This window comes from Orcinus orca, chromosome 14, assembly GCF_937001465.1.
Source record: "Orcinus orca chromosome 14, mOrcOrc1.1, whole genome shotgun sequence".
NCBI lineage: Eukaryota > Metazoa > Chordata > Mammalia > Artiodactyla > Delphinidae > Orcinus > Orcinus orca.
Genome location: NC_064572.1, coordinates 36,643,313 through 36,659,671, shown reverse-complemented (window position 1 = coordinate 36,659,671; position 16,359 = coordinate 36,643,313). Strand labels below are relative to the sequence as shown.

The following is a 16,359-nucleotide window of genomic DNA, read 5'->3' as shown; positions in this document are numbered from 1 at the left end:
TTCTCAGCTTACGTTAAGGTCTGAGAACCAGAAAGCTTCTGTGACACCTCTAAAACATCTCTCACTTCTTGTAGACCCTAGACTGATAATCACTTAAAATCAAACAAAAATTTAATTGTGTAGCTTGCTGAATTACAATAACATTTGAATTCACAATCTCACTAAGTTCTTCGTGTGAAAGGGCATTGGTGGGAAAGAGTGGGATCCTGAAATTCGTAATGGAGACATCTGTTTGGGTCCAAATGAAACTAATAACTTGAATCCTCCAGTCACTCCATGCCTCCCTTGCCCATGCAAGTAGCTTGCCCTTCTGTGTCTGAGAAGAACAGACTTCTCTGTCTAAAAACACTGTGGTAAAAAAAAAAAAAAAAAAAAACAACTAAACACTGTGGTAACTTCACCTGGGACAGGTGCTTTGAAAGGCAATGCCCAAGACCCACCAAACCACTTCCACAACGGGGTCAAATCTCAGCATTTTCCCAAGGGACAGGACTCCAGAAAAACAGCTTACACACCCACAGAATTCCGAGAATTTACTAACACATACTTTTAAGCAGATTTATTGAGATATTGTTCACGTGTCATACAACTCACCCACTTAAAGTATATAATTCAATGTTTTTTTAGTATATTCACAGATATATGCAACCAGCAGAACACAGCATGGAACCAAGACTTTCTCTATCCGCCCTGTTCCAGTGGACCTTGGACATGGATCTGACTCGCGGCCTCCAGAAGCTGTTCACTGAGAAATGTTCTCCAGTCTGGGCCCACCAAAGCCAGACCCTCCTCCTGATGAGAGATGAAGAACCGAGGGCTACACCATGGGAACTCCCCCCCGAAAGGCCTCTCCATCGGCTGAGGCTTTGGGAAGCAGTTATGGAAGAGCCCAGTTTCCCACCAGCCCCCACGAAGCTTGGGCTGCACAGGGTGCCCCACCCACCACCCAGACTCCTCACGGGAAGCATCTTTTACGAGCGGCGGAGCATCCAGAACAGATGTTTCAGCGCGTCGGCAATGACTCCAGTGGTCTGGTGGTCTCCCTTTTCAATCGTGCCCCTTCTGGCCTACACTCAAATTCTTAAACTTTAGTTGAATTATTATTATTTGGAAATTCAGATTCCTTGATCCCACCCTCAGAGACTGGTATTCAACAGGGCTCGGCCGCGGCCTAGGAATCTGCATGCTTTCCCAGCACCCCATGATTCCTAGGAGAAGCACTGCTTTAGGCCTTAGCAGACCTTGGAAACATTTACTGACATCCCTCATCATGGAGCAACATTCTATAAAGCCCAGAAGTGTGTTAAATTCTCCCACGTCTTCATACATGGTACACGAAAGAAGTCAGACACAAAAAGTAAATCTTGTAGGATTCCATTTACACAAAGTTCTAGAACAGGCAAAATTAATCTACAGCGATAGAACAGGCGCAGAGGTATCTTCTGGAGAGACAGAAATGTTCTATAACTTAATTTGGTGGTGGTTACTCAGTGTACAAATTTGTCAAATGATTGATCTGCACACTTAAAATGTGTGAATTTTACTGTATGTAAATTATACCTCAGTGAAGTCATTTTGAAAAGCTATCATGTGTTGTCTCATAAAAATGCTATTTCAGATATTTAAACACATGGTGAATTTACATGGCGTCACATATGATTCCATCTGTGAGAGCACGCGTATGACTCACTGCTTCCTTCATGCATTAGGCACCGTGTACCAGCAAGAAGTCAATATCCTATCTGTATATTACACAGGCTCCCGCTTTATGTAGTAAGACCAGTCTCAGGCCCTTGTGCAAGAGTTCTGGGAAGAGAACTGCAGGGAACAGCCGCACCTTTAGGAAACTGTTTTTAGGAAATTCCTGCATTCTTTCTTCCGCTAGCCCACACTAGACTCCTCTGCACGGATGGACACACACACACACACGTGTGCGTGCACACACGCGTGCGCACACACATACGCACACGAACCCACGCGCGCACACACACGCACGCACACGTGCTTCCTCCTCATTGGAAAGGAAATGCTCTGTGAACTAAACACATGCCCCACATGTTCTGTGACCCCGAGACCCCTCAGAAGTCACCAGGGGGCCAGTGGGCCACACCTCAAGGAGCTGACCCTCACACTTGTCAACAGCACCACTGCCTCCCTAGAGTCCCCAGAGGTCAAGAGGAAACTCCACTGGGACCAAAATCACGGCTTTGACCTCAGAAATCAGAAGAGCTCTGACTGCGTGTGATCTGAGGACAAAGGGGTCTGTGCATCCCAAAAGGCCTCCAACAGAAAACCCTCTGGACTGGCAGGTCCGGGGTTCTAGCCCCTGCTCTGCCAACTGACTCACGGGGTCACCTTGGGCAACCATGTCCCCTCTCGGGGCCTCAGTTTACCCGTCTGTAAAATGCTGGTTGGAAGGGTCGAGCCACAACCCATTATTATTTGGCCTAGGATCCCATTCTTCAAACGAAATCCCTTTTAGAAAACAGAGGGTATTGATGATTCCAAGGGGGTTCAGGGGCCCTTGCCTGACGACCTCCAAGGCTCTTGAGAACGGTTTGAAAACTGTTAGGCCGGCTGAATTCCCAACCCATGTAGCTGAACTGACTTCTTGGAAACTCTCCATGAGTCCAATGACCCAACTCCAGCCATGACCCCGGAGTGACTACATCTATCTGTGACCTCACATAACTCAGGGAACCGCATATTCCAGATGACCCAAGTCCAGCCACTGTGACCTCAGAATGCCTTCCAGGACCTGTGACCACACATCATCAGACTCAGGGAACTCCAATGTGAGGCAATGCTAATTACGCTGTGATTCTTCTGGTATTCGGACTGTGCCTCCCTTGGCTGTTTAAGGAAATTTTTAGCCCTCCTCCCACCCCCCAATCTGCTCTCCCTGTGAATTCAGAAACACCTGTAACTTAACTCCAAATTTAAACGGCACATCGAGGGTAGTAAAGTCCACGTCTAGCCCGAGATAATCACAGCTCCTCCTCCTCTAAGACCCAGACACACAGGAAATATTGTCCTCATCACTCCAGGGCCTTATTAAGACCGTGTGCCAGGGCCCGAGCTGTGCACTTTACACAGATCACGTCTGACCCTTATCACCCTGTGAGGTGGGCACTGTTACCCCATTATACAGCTGAGCAAAACTGAGGCTCCGTCACCCAGAGGCGGCACCAGGGCTCTGATGGGCTGTGAACGCTAAGACAGTTTGTCTGAGTCCACTTCCTTGTCTGTTAAGCAGGATGATGAGAACATCCTCATAGGTTGCTGGGGGGATTGAGAGTCCACGGAAAGGCCCTCCGTGGAGCACTGAGTGACGGTGGTAACAATAAACGTCAGCTCCAAATACTTGTTACAGACACTGCTTCCTAAAGCACGGACCCCAGTCTTTCATAGAAAACAGGATTTATTTTCACATTTAAGCTCAACACAAAGAAATGTTCCAGAAGTCTATTGTGTATATAATCAGTAGATATAATTTATAAGACACACGGAAGAAATCAAAGCCCACCAGGGAAGGCACACTGACTTCCTTCCAGACCACACGGCACTTACAAGTCATTTCTGTTTTCAACTGGGGAATTCACATTGCCTAGGCACAGCTCGCAGTGGGTCTGTCCCCAGGTTCAGCTGATTCTACCCCCATGGACTCTCCCCAAACACAAGAACAGCAAACCAATGGGATTCACAGTGACTGGGATAAAAGGTCGCAGCTGTGGCACCTTCGCAAACGCCCAGACTGTGCTCCAAAGGCCAAGCTCGTGGCCTGTGCCACCAATGTCAGGTCACACCACAGCCTGGAGTAGTTAGTGCCACAGCTCCAGCTCCAGGGAGTCTTGCTAAATTATTCCGATTAGGAAGACGACATTAAACAGCTACTACAGCCCTTTACAGCAACTGGCTTTCCCCCTTGGCCAAAGAAAAGGCAGAAACTGCCTTCAGAGCTCACCCATCACCACCCTCAACGTCCAAGGCACAGGTGAACTTGGGCCAGGTGATCACAGAAGACGCCAGACGAGGAGCAGTGACACAGTGTCCGTGATGGGTGTCCAGAAACAGGGCGCTGGGGAAGATCAGGCACTGGGGAAGCAGCCCGGTGGGTCCTGTGAGGTCTGACATTCCTGAGAGGCCTTCCGGAAGCACAGAGAAGGTGGAGGGAGCACAGGCAACTCCAAGGGGCCCCTGCGCTGGGAGCCCGAGGCGGCCGCCTGGGTGAGTCAACTCCCTGTTGCCTGCAGCTGCCGCTGGCCTAGAGCCCTGGCCGTGGCGGGTTAGCTCACCTGGCCACAGTCCGTGATGACAATCTTCTTGGATGTCTTCCCACTCTTGGAGCCGAAAGATTCTATTTTCTTCACGACATCCATGCCCTCTTTGACATGGCCAAACACAACATGTTTGCCATCCAGCCTGCGAGGAGAGGTGAGCCAGGTAAGCAGAAGCGAGGGTGGTGCAGTGTCGCCCAGGGTCACAGCCCCTTGGTCACGGGACTACTTACCAAGATCAGCAGTTCTGAAAGGAACCCACACCGAAAAGCTGGCCCCGCCTCTCACAGCTCGGGTATCGAGCCTTGCTGAGCCCCCCAGAACGCATCAGAGGACGGCCCCCTCCCAGGCTACGTTCTGCCTCGCCTGCTGTGTGACCTAATCCCAGGCCACTTCACCTGAAGCCTGGGAACCTCACCTACAAAAAGCGAATTATTCTCGTTCTGCACAGGGAGATAAAGGGATATTGAACTACTCTGAAGAAATAAGAGGTCTGTGTAAATGGAACTATCTTAACAGTCATAAATTTTGAGGTGAGAGCCAAGATAATACGTGTGGTGAACGGATGCGAGTCCCAAGCAGCTCTCAATCCGAGACAGTCCCAAGAATCTAAAAGGCAGGGCCAGCAAGGCCCAAACTGGTTACACCTCAGGATCCACCAGGGGCTCCACGGAAGGAGGGCAGGCAGAGCCAGCACCAACCTGCCCACCCTGACATCCACGGCCCTCTGGCTCGGAGGATAGAGACCACTAGTAACCCCCACTACCCAGGTCTCCCTAAAGTCCTTGGAAATGGGCTTTATTTAGTCTTAGCTCCAGGCCAGCTGCTGTCCCCTCACCTCCCTGAGATGCCTCAGGGCTAGGACACAGGGGACTTTGGGCAGAGAAACTTACTAGGTAGTGGAAAATTTACTTGGGAAACATCCCTAAAATACAAGGGGCTGGTAGCTATTTGCAGGCCCATGCTAAGGCCTGATGAGAAGTCCGGTGTGATATCCAAACGTCTCCTGCAGCATTTTCCAAGGTGCATTCCAAGGTCAAGTAAGCCAGGGAAATAGCGGGTTAAACCAAGAAAACAGGTTTCTGCCACAGGCCATCTTGAGGCCTAGTATGTTCCGCAGCATTTCACAAATATATTTGGTAAAAGAATCCTTTCCTCTGTGTGTGTGTGTGTGTGTGTGTGCGTGCGCGCGCGCGCGCGCGTGCGCACGCACATGTGCACAGAACACACTGAGAAAACTCCATCTGACAGTAACAATGGGAAGCTTAATAAAGACAGTTACAAGAATAACCCAAATTCTCCCTCAATCCTTTCACAAACCTTCTCCTTCTCTCACACAGACACACAGCCTGGGTGAGGGCTACTGTCCCACAAGCAGAGTCCAGCCTCAAACTAGCTTTCCCCCTCCAGCTGCAAGGCCACCCCATCTTCCCAGAGGGCCTGGAGCCAGGAGCAAGCAACTCACCAGTCTGTCTTTATGGTGCAAATGAAGAACTGGGAGCCGTTAGTGTTGGGGCCTGCATTTGCCATGGACAGGACACCTGCAAACACAAGCAGGATGACCAGGCTGCCCCCAGGAGGCATCTCACACGGGAGTCACTCAGATGAGCAGATGGGGAAAACCACATCAAAGATGCTTGAGCCGGAAGATCCTGGGGCTCAGAAGAGGGAACCAGGGCCCAGAGGACGCAGCTCCCCAGGGCCTGTCCGCCTCTGCCGCCACGAGAGAAAAGGGCCTCGTGGAAGCTCTCAGTGGTAGAGCTGGAGCGGGACCCCCAGCCCTGAACTCTAGACTTTCCCATGTCGCGCCTTGGGTCTGACACAACGCTGGGGTTTTGCTTAAAGGCTCTCTCCCCCAGGTTCTCAAAGGAAGGTTCGGTTTTGAAACTGAGAGCTCAGAATGAAAAAGCTCTAGGAAAACCCAACAAGCCCACCCAGAGCATCGAAGGAAGGAAGGAGCAACGTCAGATATGGAGCAATCATATGCGGCAATCAGGCTGCAGCCTCCAGGCCTGCTGGGATGGCAGAGGCAGGGTCATAGCTCGGGGCACATGGCCCCGGGACTGGCGACCTGCACTCACCTGGCCCCTTGTGCTTCAGTTTGAAGTTCTCGTCAGGAAAGCGGCTCCCGTAGATGGACCTCCCCCCTGTGCCGTTGTGGTTGGTGAAGTCCCCGGCCTGCGAGCACAGAGCATCGGCTGAGACGTCGCCACCAGAGCTGGCAGAGGGGTGCTACTCCAGCGCTAGGACGCAGCCCCCAGCCCACCCAGGGCCCACCCAGCCGGAAGCCCTCAGGCAAAGAGGTCAAAAAACATCCAACGATAGAAGGACTAATACAATACTAAGGAAAATAAGCAACAATAAGATAAAGCTTAGATATTTTCTGCCACAATAACTACCCTGGTTTCCGAATGATTCATTTTTGTCTGAGCGAGTTTTTAAATCATCCTTAAAAACATCTCGGCCATTCTGAGATGCTTCTTAGTGACCTAGAATTTTCTACCCACAACTCTTGGAGGGTAAATAGGGAGAAAACCAGGAACCCTCATTCCCAAGTGTGGTCTGTGGGAAGCGGCAGCAGCCAGCACAGAGCCAGTTCCCCACACTGAGTCCCCCTCCCTGTCCCAGCATCTCCCCTTCACCAGGCCCAGGACAGAGCCCAGCCAGGGCTGGCGTCATTCCTCACAGCTCGCCTGAGGCTTCCATGGGAGCCACGGCCAGAAGAGCCCAGGGGCTGCCAGCTGCAGCAGAGCCCCAGCCCCCGGCCATGGTCACGTTGCTGTTTTCCTGAGATGGGATCCTCAGGTGACACGGGTGACCTGACCTGCCCGGCTGAAGCATCCCCAAATGCCAATGTGTCCCCAGAGAGGGAAGATTCAAAACCCTGGCCTGGGCGTCCCGGTGCTACCATCCCATGCCTCCGAGAGCCCTCCAGCTTTGGAGTCTCTGCCCTTGCCTGCTGTGGTTCCGAGGAAGACCCTAGCCCGGCTGGGACACCCACTGCAGCTCCTGCTTCATCCACAGCCTCCGGCAGAGCCGGGAGCCGCCCAGCCGAGAGCCACGGGGCGGGGCCAGGCCTGTCTCACAGCCACAGCTCTCACCCCTCCCTGAATTTGTCACATTCAACCCACTGCCACTCACCACGATGTGATGACAGCCACCAGGTCGGGGTGGAGGGAAGGGGGGAGGAGAATTCCAGGCTGAAAGGACTTCAAAGAGGTCATGACATCCATGCCCCTGCCTCTAGGTTTTGCTGGCCTCAGACACTAGCCCCTGTCTTAGCAGGGTCTGACCTCACACAGGACAACCCCCAGCATAGCTCGGGTCCTGGCCCCGTCCTGGCCCTGGGGGAAGTTCTCACTTTCAACACCTACCTGCAAAACATCTGACACAGCAAAACTAATGCTTTTGAAAAGAGGCAGAACATATGACTAAAGAACAGACTCATTTAACCGGGAAAGATGCCCTTCTCTGGAAAGAGACTCCAAGTCCAGACCTGTGTGTTCTTGTCTGTGCCCAGTCTCCTCCCTCCTCCTCCTCTCTAGCCTTATCTCCCATGCCAAGTGCTCAGTGGGACACACTGTGGGGCATGGGCAGAGACTGTCTGAATGTGCTGGTCCTCCAAAGCCTTCAGATCTAACCCTGAGCACATCCACACTCCGATGCCTGCTCTCCCTCCACTGCTTCACTCTCCCGACCCCGCCAGGCAGGGCCCGTCCTGCCGCCTGCCCTGTTGCTTAACTCCTGGGGCAGGGAAGGCTCTGTGGCAGCCAGGAAAAGCTCCGGCCTCTCGGAGTAAGAGGACAGGCCGAGCGAGTGACCGCAGCTGCCCTCCATTCAGTACTTTCCAGGCACATGCACACTGGTTACTCCTCATGAGAATCCTTCGAGGCGTCCCCGTCACTACTCCCACTTAGAGAAGAGGAGCCCAAGGCAGGGAGACGCCACCGCTACCTGGCACATGAAGGACGGAATCACTCTGTGAAAGGTGGAGCCTTTGTAGCCGAAGCCCTTCTCCCCGGTGCACAGGGCTCTGAAGTTCTCTGAGGGTTGAAGGAAGAGGCAGGTCAGCAGGGCCAGGCCTCAACCCAGGGGCCACAACTTGTTCCAGCCGGCGCCCTCTCGACCTACGCCCCGCCGGGACATGGAAAGACCCCCGCCCCTGGGTCTGCGCTGGCTGTGAGACCTGGGACAAGTCATCTGGCGCCCTGACTTCAGTGTCCGAGCACTGTGGCAGGAACACATGCTCCTGGTTGTTCCAGCACCGGGTCAGCGGGGCAGGGAGTCCAGGCAAGGGCTGCGAACCCACCAGCCTGCCCCGTCGGGCACCAGGAGGGAGGAAGTTGTCCCAGAGGAAAGGTATGTGTATCTTCTGATTCAGAGGCTGCTACTGGACAGGTGGGCGGGGCCGACCCTAAGGCTCAGAGAGGACCAGTGGCTGCCCCAGGGTACTCAGCAGCTGAGCCACACGCGGAACTCCCATCTAGTCACGGTTCTCATGCCCCAGCTGCTCTCACCACCCCACCCACCTTGCCTTGCCCCTCTCCCTTCCATCCAGACTGGACTCAGAAGGCCCTGGGCCCTGACTTACCTGCTGTCTTTGGGACGACATCTGCCTTCAGCTGTGGGGAGAGAAGAGGGACAAGACGGTCAGTCCAGAGGCAGGTGAAAGAGGGACCCAATCCGCACGGCGGCCCAGGAGAGGGGGAAAGATCATTCCTGTCACTCCCAGCCCTCCGTGGGAGGCCACCTAAGCAGCTATCGTTTCTGCCGGCTGCTTCCTGAACTCCAGGCTGGGAGGAGGCGGCCTCGATTTCCTAACTTGTCAGAAGAGATGCCAACACCATCCCGGACTACTTCTAGGGGCAGAACTGGCAGAGCCACTTCAGCTGGGCCCAAAGCATCAGAGACTCAAGGCCTGGAGAGAGGGCCCTGGGGAGGAGCTAGTCCAAGCTCCTCAACGGGCAGATGGGAAACCGAGGCTCAGAGAGACGCAGGAGGGGTGGGGGAAAGGGGAGGCTGGAGTCCCATCTAAGCCTGCCTCTTGCCTCCCAGCTGCAAGAGCCACACTGGCACCGAATACAATAAAGGTCTTCTCCATTTTCCAGAAGAGTGAACTGAGGCTTAACTGAGGCCCCTTTGTTCAACATGGGCTTGAAGGCTACACCCAGGCTTCTCCTCTGTTACCTTCCGGACTACTAGGTATGTTTCTTGCTCTGTTTTTCAAAAAGGCCCGAAGAGCCAGGGCAGACGCAGAGTGTCACCTCGGAAGGGTGGCTGGGGATGGAGTTGTGGCGATGAGCTCTGAGCACACTGCCCCGACTCCAGGAGCTCTATGCCTGCTCTGGCGGCTGGAGCCCAAGGCCGGGCCAGCCGCCCTGCTGGGAGAGGAGGCGGCCCGAAACCACCTTTGCTACGCCGAGAGCCCAATGGCGAGGGCGGGGCTGGGGCCCGCTCCGCCTTCTGCAAGGGCCACAATGTGAGCGCCCAGCCGGGCCCGCCGCCCGGACCCCGGAGGCCCCCGAAACCCATCTCGAAGCTCCGGGCCTAGGATCCCGCCCCATTAAGTCTCGGAGCCCCTCCCGACCCCGGTCAACGGGGCGGGCCCTCCTAGCCTACGATCTGACCTTGAGCTTTCTCCTCCACAGGGGCCTCCCTCCCGCCTCCACTAGTCCAAAGTTCTGAGGGGAGGCCTGGAGAGACCAATCTGATGCCCCTCCTTAGAGATGGGGAAACTGAGGCCCAGAGCCCAGGAGCAGGAAGCAAGGTCACTCAGCGAGCCAGGCACAGCGCCGGCCCGGGGTCCAGAGCTCTTCCGCGACCGGCCCCCACGCCCAGTCCAGCACGGTGCTGTCCGGTGGTCTCACCTCCAGCACCACGCGGCCGAGCGGCTGCCCGTCGGCGCCCACGTCCAGGTACACGAGCGGGTTCCGGGAGGAAGAGGACGGGTCTCGGGAGCCGCTGCTGCAAGCGCGGGCCGCGGGTAGGCGCAGGTGCGCGGAGCGCGGGCCGGAGAGGGGGCCGAGCAGACGGGGGCCGCAGCGCAGCGCCAGCATCGTGGGCGCGGGTCCGGGCAGGAGAGCCACGGGCCAACAGAGGCTCCAGAAGCGAGCGTCACGGGCGCCCAAAGGGCGGAGTTAGCCGCAGCGGCGTGCAGCCGCCTTTATTGGCCCAGCCGGCCTCGTGGCCCCGCCTCCATCCCGCCCCCTCCGGGCTGACCGCGGGCGTCGCCTCCTGGCCCCAGCGGACAGCGCAGCCCGGCCGGTGGGGCGGTGGGGCGTGAAGTCTTCTGAACACACCCCAACCAGGGCCAGAGACCTGAGGGGCAGACAAGACTTCGCAAAAGGAGGCCGGTTCCATTTTGCGAGGGTCCCAATAGATGAAAAAAGGGGAAAATGCTAAAACGTGGTTAACTCCAAAATACGAGCATCCATATGTTTTCGTTGAATATAACAAAAGTCTACGTTTGAGACTTTTGTACGGCTGCCCCTCGCCCCATAGGCCCTGTAGACAGACAGGCGGACCAGGAGAGACCGTGTCACTGAGAGTCAGTCAAAGAAAGGTGGAGATGAGAAGCGGGATTAGAGCGAGAGGTGGCAGGCAGGCACCTCCCATGGTGACCACCGGCCTCCTCGTCCTATCCTGGGCTTGTCTCCAGATGCTTCTAGAAACCAGTCCCTCTTCCAGACTCAGTCTGGGCCTATCGTGCTCTTACCAGGCCCCCGGTCCTCCACCAGGACTGGGTCTGGCTCCTCCTCCCCGACCCCATAGACTGACAGCCCTGATCCCCAGCAACCAGGACAGACGGCTGCTAGCTCCCCTCCCACCCCCACTCACCCCAAAACTGCACCTGCAGATAACATACCACAGGGACCAGTCCAAGGAAAAGCCAGAAGGCAAGACAGGAAGAGAAGGGGAACTGAGCGGGAGAAACCACAGTGAGGGGGATTTACCCCACGTGCTGAGGTGGGCTTCCCAGAAGCCTGGGGGCATGGGAGGCCCACAGGAAATGAATGACAGGCAGGGGACTTGAGAGAGCATCCGAGCCAACAGCTGCACTCTCCGTATGTGCAAATGAGGCCCAGAGAGATGAAGGCACTGCCTAGAGGCAGGGGAACCCTGGCGTCTCCGCCGCCAGCCTCCGCCAGTCCTCCCAGACCTTCTGGGCCTCAGTTTCCCCTCTGCAGAATAGGGGGCGATGCTAATCCCTACCTTGCTTGTTTCCCAGGTCTGTTCCAAGGATAAAATGAAGAGAGAGAGGATTTGTCAGCTGTTAAGTACCGTGCCATGAGCATCAGTGATGGACAGAGTCTAGATGGTCTTTTTTTTTTTTTTAAACCTCTGATTCTTTTGTGTGTGTATGTGTCTTGTTTTTTTTAATTTTTCTTTTTGGCTGCATTAGGTCTTTGTTGATGCATGCTGGCTTTCTCTAGTTGCGGCAAGCAGAGGCTGCTCTGTCGTGGTGCGTGGGCTTGTCATTGCGGTGGCTTCTCTTGTTGCAGAGCGTGGGCTCTAGGCACGTGGGCTTCAGGAGTTGTGGCACGTGGGCTCAGTAATTGTGTCTCGTGGGCTCAGGAGTTGTGGCTTGCGGGCTCTAGAGCACAGGCTCAGTAGTTGTGGCCCACGAGCTTAGTTGCTCCATGGCATGTGGGATCTTCCCGGACCAAGGCTCGAACCCGTGTCCCCTTCATTGGCAGGCGGATTCTTAACCACTGTGCCACCGGGGAAGTCCCGTCCAGATGGTCTTTGCTCAGGGTTTGGGGCTCAGTCAGTAATGGGCCTCAGCTGCAGGGCCTCAGAGTTCTGAGGGGCCAGAGAAGAGGGTGGGGTCTGGGCCTTGGAATCAGGTGGACTTCAGCTGGGACCAGCTCTAAACTGACCTGCCCCAGGCTCTGAATTGACTCCTGGGAAGGGGTCAGGAAGCAAAATGCTGACCCAAGCCAATTCAAGGGGTCAAAGTGTCTTAACCTCATGAGAATGCTGGCTTGACCCTTTTCTGGAAGTCCATAGTCCCCTTCTCTATTCCTGGCCCAGGAGGGGCCTGCACTCAATGATACTCCAGCTGCATCCTGGAGCCCAGATGCTCCCCAGGTCCCAGCCCAGGACGGGGCCTCACTCTGTTCTGGGGAATGGCTTCTCCTGTTTTTGTGATTGTGCCCTGAAGTAGAACAGGCCTGAGTAGGAAGCTGGCTTGCTCCCTGCCCCATCTGGGCCCTCAGCACATCTCGCAGATACTCCCCTGTATCAGTGCATACTGCAGATTCAAAAGAAGAGAGGAATCACCCCACATATCAGTTCCAGGCCCTTGGCTCACATAGGCCTTAGCTACGCCAAATATATTAGTGGTCCCCTATTGTCTCTCAAGCCGGCTCCTGGAGGGCCTCAGTTTGTCTCCCACCCAATGGAGTACGAGCAGCCCTAACCCAGGGAAGAGCTGCTTTCATTCATGTAACCACTTTAGTTCCCAAAGCCCTTGCCTAGCCCTTAGCTTGGCTGCCCTCCACTGCAGCCCGGGAAGCAGTTCCATTGCACAGATAGGGAAGCAAGGCCCTAAGAGCTGGGGAGTGAGTTGCCCAAGGGCCGAGTGTTGGAGCTGGGAGGAATCTGTCTGACTCCAGGATCAGGGTTTGCATATGTCACTATCGTTGAGGAGCTGGTAATTGGGACAGGGTGGGGAGGGCAAGAGAGACAAACCTTGGACAGACGACACAACAAGATAGAAACTGAGTTAGCTGGGGGACTGTGGAACTCAGGGGACAGGGGAAATTGTTTCTGCCTAGGGGGTCAGCCTGGAGACAACTGCATTTGAGGGGCAGAGACAAAAAGATGCAGAGAGGAGATTCCACAGGGGGAATAAGCCAAAGCCAGCCCAGAGCTAGGAGAGGTCAGGTCATCTTCAAAGAAAGGCTACAATATTGACCATGAGCTGAAAGCTTGGCAGGGGAAGGGGCGTGGCAATCACAGAAAATCCTGAAGGCCAGGCTGAGGTCTAACATTGTTGGGTAGTACTGGGGAGCCAGGGATGGTGCAATCCTTCATCCCCACCATGTTACACCTTCTACCCTCTTTGAAAAGTCAAACATCATCACTCCCTCTTGCCTGAACCAGAGGAAATTCCGCCTTCCCCACAGGCTCAGCTGCGAAATCATTTCTACCTGTGCTGACCTCAGTGGCATCAGGAGCAAGGACTGTCTCTGGGCTGAGCCATGAACTGGAACATGCCCATCCCCAGGTGAGATGGGGTAGGTGTCACCACTCAGCCTCTATGGCTATTTATAGACTCTGTGTCATCCTCAGAAACGGCAGTTTCTCTCCACTCAGCCCGAGTGGCTTCTTATCCAGGGTGTTAATGGATTTCATCACTCAGGGACCCTGTAATGCCATCTTTAGGCCTCACAGAGCCAAAGAACAGTCAGGACATGCTGACATCCAGGGGTTGCAAACTCATATACCGGTTGGGGCCAGGCAGAGACACACTGGGGTGAAGTGTGCTGGGCAAGGCTATAGGGAATACGTGGACGTGGGACTGTGTCCAAACACCACAATTAAAGGGGCAGCTCCTGCCCAGGCCAGTCAATTTTTGTATGTGGACAATGGGTCCAGTGTAGCCAGATCTTTTCATTTTTCAATAAAAACTAAAAACACTATGTTTGGTGGAAATCTCCCAACTTTTAAATTTGGGAACTCATTTTAAAATAAAATTAAACCCTGAATGAGCCCTAAACAACATATTTACAACCTAGCTAGGGCCTCTGAGCCAATAGTTTATAAGCTCTGATCTCCACTGTGTAAATGAGAGAACTGAAGCTCAGAGAGGGACAGAAGCTTGCCCATGGTCACACAGCCTCAAAGTACTAGAACTGTGGTCAAACCCCTCTCTTCACACTTGCCAGGGCCCTTTCTACAAGATTCACTCAGCAGACATGTTTTCAGAGCACCTACTAAATGCCGGGCCTGAGCCTTGCCCTCAGATACAGAATACCTCCGGCCTCTCCCAGGCTGCCTGTGTGCCGGGCAGGGGTGAATGTTGTGGTCGCCATAGGGTATGAAGTTACAGGGGTCCTGAAGAGCCTTCCAGGAGGGGCTGGGAGTGAAGGAGGCCCTGCTGTGGTCATGGGGTGGGGTTTTCATGAACGATCAATGCCAGTGTCTGTCCCTGGGACAATGTGCCTTAGGTAGGAGGCCTTGGACTCCATTTCTCTTGGTTCCATCTGGGGGACTGGGGTCCAGGAGAGCATCTGTCATGGGAAGCTGACAGGGAGCCCAGAAGAGAGGTTCTTGGGTGAGAACCCAAAAAGTGAACCAGAGCCTGCTAACAGGCCACCGTGATCACGTCATTCTCTGGGGGAATTCCCCCGAGGCATTCCCAGGCTTCTCAAAGTCATTCTCAATGCATCAGCCTCCCTCTGCTGCTTCCAGGAAACATGGGTGTGTCTGGTCCCGAGCATGGTCTGAAGCAGAGCATTGTGGGAGTCAGGAAGAGGTGAGCAGGGGAGGTTTCTCTCAAGGCCCAGGGTGGTGGTGGGCACAGTGAGCAGAGAGAGGCCTCAAGGGGGAGGTCTGGAGAAACTCCTCTTCAGAGTCCAGCTGGGCTTTAAAGGTCACCTGTGCAGGGCTTCCCCGGTGGGCGCAGTGGTTAAGAATCCACCTGCCGCGATGTAGGGGACACAGGTTCGAGCCCTGGCCCAGGAAGATTCCCATGTGCCGCGGAGCAACTAAGCCACAACTAGTGAGCCCACGTGCCAAAACTGCTGAAGCCACACGCCTAGAACCCATGCTCTGCAACAAGAGAAGCCACCGCAGTGAGAAGCCCATGCACAGCAACAAAGACCCAACGCAGCCAAAACTAAATTAATTAATTAAAAAAATAATAATAAAGGTCACCTGTACAATCCAGGCTGCTGTGGGCCCCTGGGGAGCAGCCAGCAGGGCAGGACAGGGCTCACCCCCCAGCCACATGGTCACAGAGTGGAGCTGAGGAAACACGCTTCTGAGTGTACCTACTGTCCACTGTGATCTGGGCAGCCCTGGGGTGACTGCCGCCCAGCTGGCGCCTTGACTACAACCTCCCGAGAGACCTTGAGCCAGGGCACCCAGCTAAACCACGCCCAGACACCTGACCCACAGAAAGCCTGACATAATAGATGCTTGTTGCTTTAAGCCCCTCGGTGTTGGGTCATGTGCTATGCAGCACAGATAACTAATAGACAGATAATACCTGTAGCACCTTGCACCCAGCCAGGGCCCTTTAAAGCCCAGCTCTGACCCCATTGCTCCACACACAGCCCGGCACTGACCTGCCATCTCAGCAGGCTTGTGTCACCAGCAGCTCTTGGCAAAGACCTCACGGGCACAGTCAGGGACAACCGGCCCTGAGAGACAGGCCTGACAGGTCTTGGTGAGGATGTGGACTGGGCTGCTGTTTTGTTTTTTTGGGTTTTTTTTTAATTAATTAATATATTTATTTATTTATTTTGCGGTACGCGGGGCTCTCACTGTTGTGGACTCTCCCGTGGTGGAGCACAGGTTCCGGACGCGCAGGCTCAGTGGCCATGGCTCACGGGCCCAGCTGCTCCGCGGCATGTGGGATCTTCCCGGACCAGGGCACGAACCCGCGTCCCCTGCATCGGCAGGCGGACTCTCAACCACTGCGCCACCAAGGAAGCCCTGGTATTTTTTTAATTAAAAAAATTTTGGGGCTGCGCTGCACGGCTTGTGGGGTCTTCGTTCCTCAACCAGGGATCGAACCTGGGCCCTTGGCAGTGAGAGCATGGAGTCCTAACACTGGACCACCAGGGAATTCCCAGGGCTGCTGTTTCTGTCTCACTCCTCTGAAGGAGAATGCCTGAAGCCTGAGAGAGAGAGGGAGTTGGGAGGAAGCCCTCGGCGAGAGGGCCTGAGCTACGGTTTGGCCAGGGCATGCCGGTGGCCTCGGGGAAGGAACGGTACCTCACTTGATGACTCCGTGCTGGGCTCTGAACTAAGCACTTCCTAGACGCCGTGTCTAGGAAGGAGGAGGAACCTCAGGAGGAACCCAATCCTCAGGAGGAACCTGCAAATCGGGGATTATCCCTGTCTGACA

At 54.8% G+C, this 16,359-nt stretch overlaps 1 protein-coding gene and 1 long non-coding RNA gene across 3 annotated transcripts; one reads left to right on the top strand and one right to left on the bottom strand.

The window, feature by feature from the left end:
• Window positions 1-4,059: 4,059 nt before the first annotated feature.
• Window positions 4,060-10,432, bottom strand: PPIF (peptidylprolyl isomerase F). Of its 2 annotated transcripts, none has more exons than XM_004273035.4 (6): window positions 10,145-10,432; window positions 8,869-8,899; window positions 8,232-8,320; window positions 6,359-6,455; window positions 5,743-5,818; window positions 4,060-4,422 (listed from the first exon to the last, which is right to left on the bottom strand). In XM_004273035.4, the coding sequence occupies exons 1-6, from the start codon at window positions 10,331-10,333 to the stop codon at window positions 4,287-4,289; spliced, it is 618 nt and encodes a 205-aa protein (XP_004273083.1). In that variant the 5' UTR covers window positions 10,334-10,432; the 3' UTR covers window positions 4,060-4,286. The 2 variants fall into 2 exon arrangements, with proteins under 2 accessions (XP_004273083.1, XP_033289883.1); XM_033433992.2 differs by lacking the exon at window positions 10,145-10,432 and adding an exon at window positions 9,028-9,162.
• On the top strand, window positions 9,278-15,030 carry LOC117202543 (uncharacterized). Its single transcript, XR_004484966.2, has 4 exons — window positions 9,278-9,479; window positions 9,926-10,192; window positions 11,506-11,635; window positions 13,409-15,030. It is a non-coding gene; the product is annotated as an uncharacterized LOC117202543 (long non-coding RNA).
• The last annotated feature ends 1,329 nt before the right edge of the window (window positions 15,031-16,359 follow it).

Excerpts from the sequence above, each read along its gene's own strand:
- PPIF (XM_004273035.4), bottom strand. The coding sequence starts at position 10,333 with ATGCTGGCGCTGCGCTGCGGCCCCCGTCTGCTCGGCCCCCTCTCCGGC. Across the intron at positions 5,819-6,358 it reads ACTGAAGCACAAGGGGCCAG|GTGTCCTGTCCATGGCAAAT; the intron begins GTGAGTGCAGGT and ends TTGTGTTTGCAG. Across the intron at positions 4,423-5,742 it reads TGCACCATAAAGACAGACTG|GCTGGATGGCAAACATGTTG; the intron begins GTGAGTTGCTTG and ends CTCTCCTCGCAG.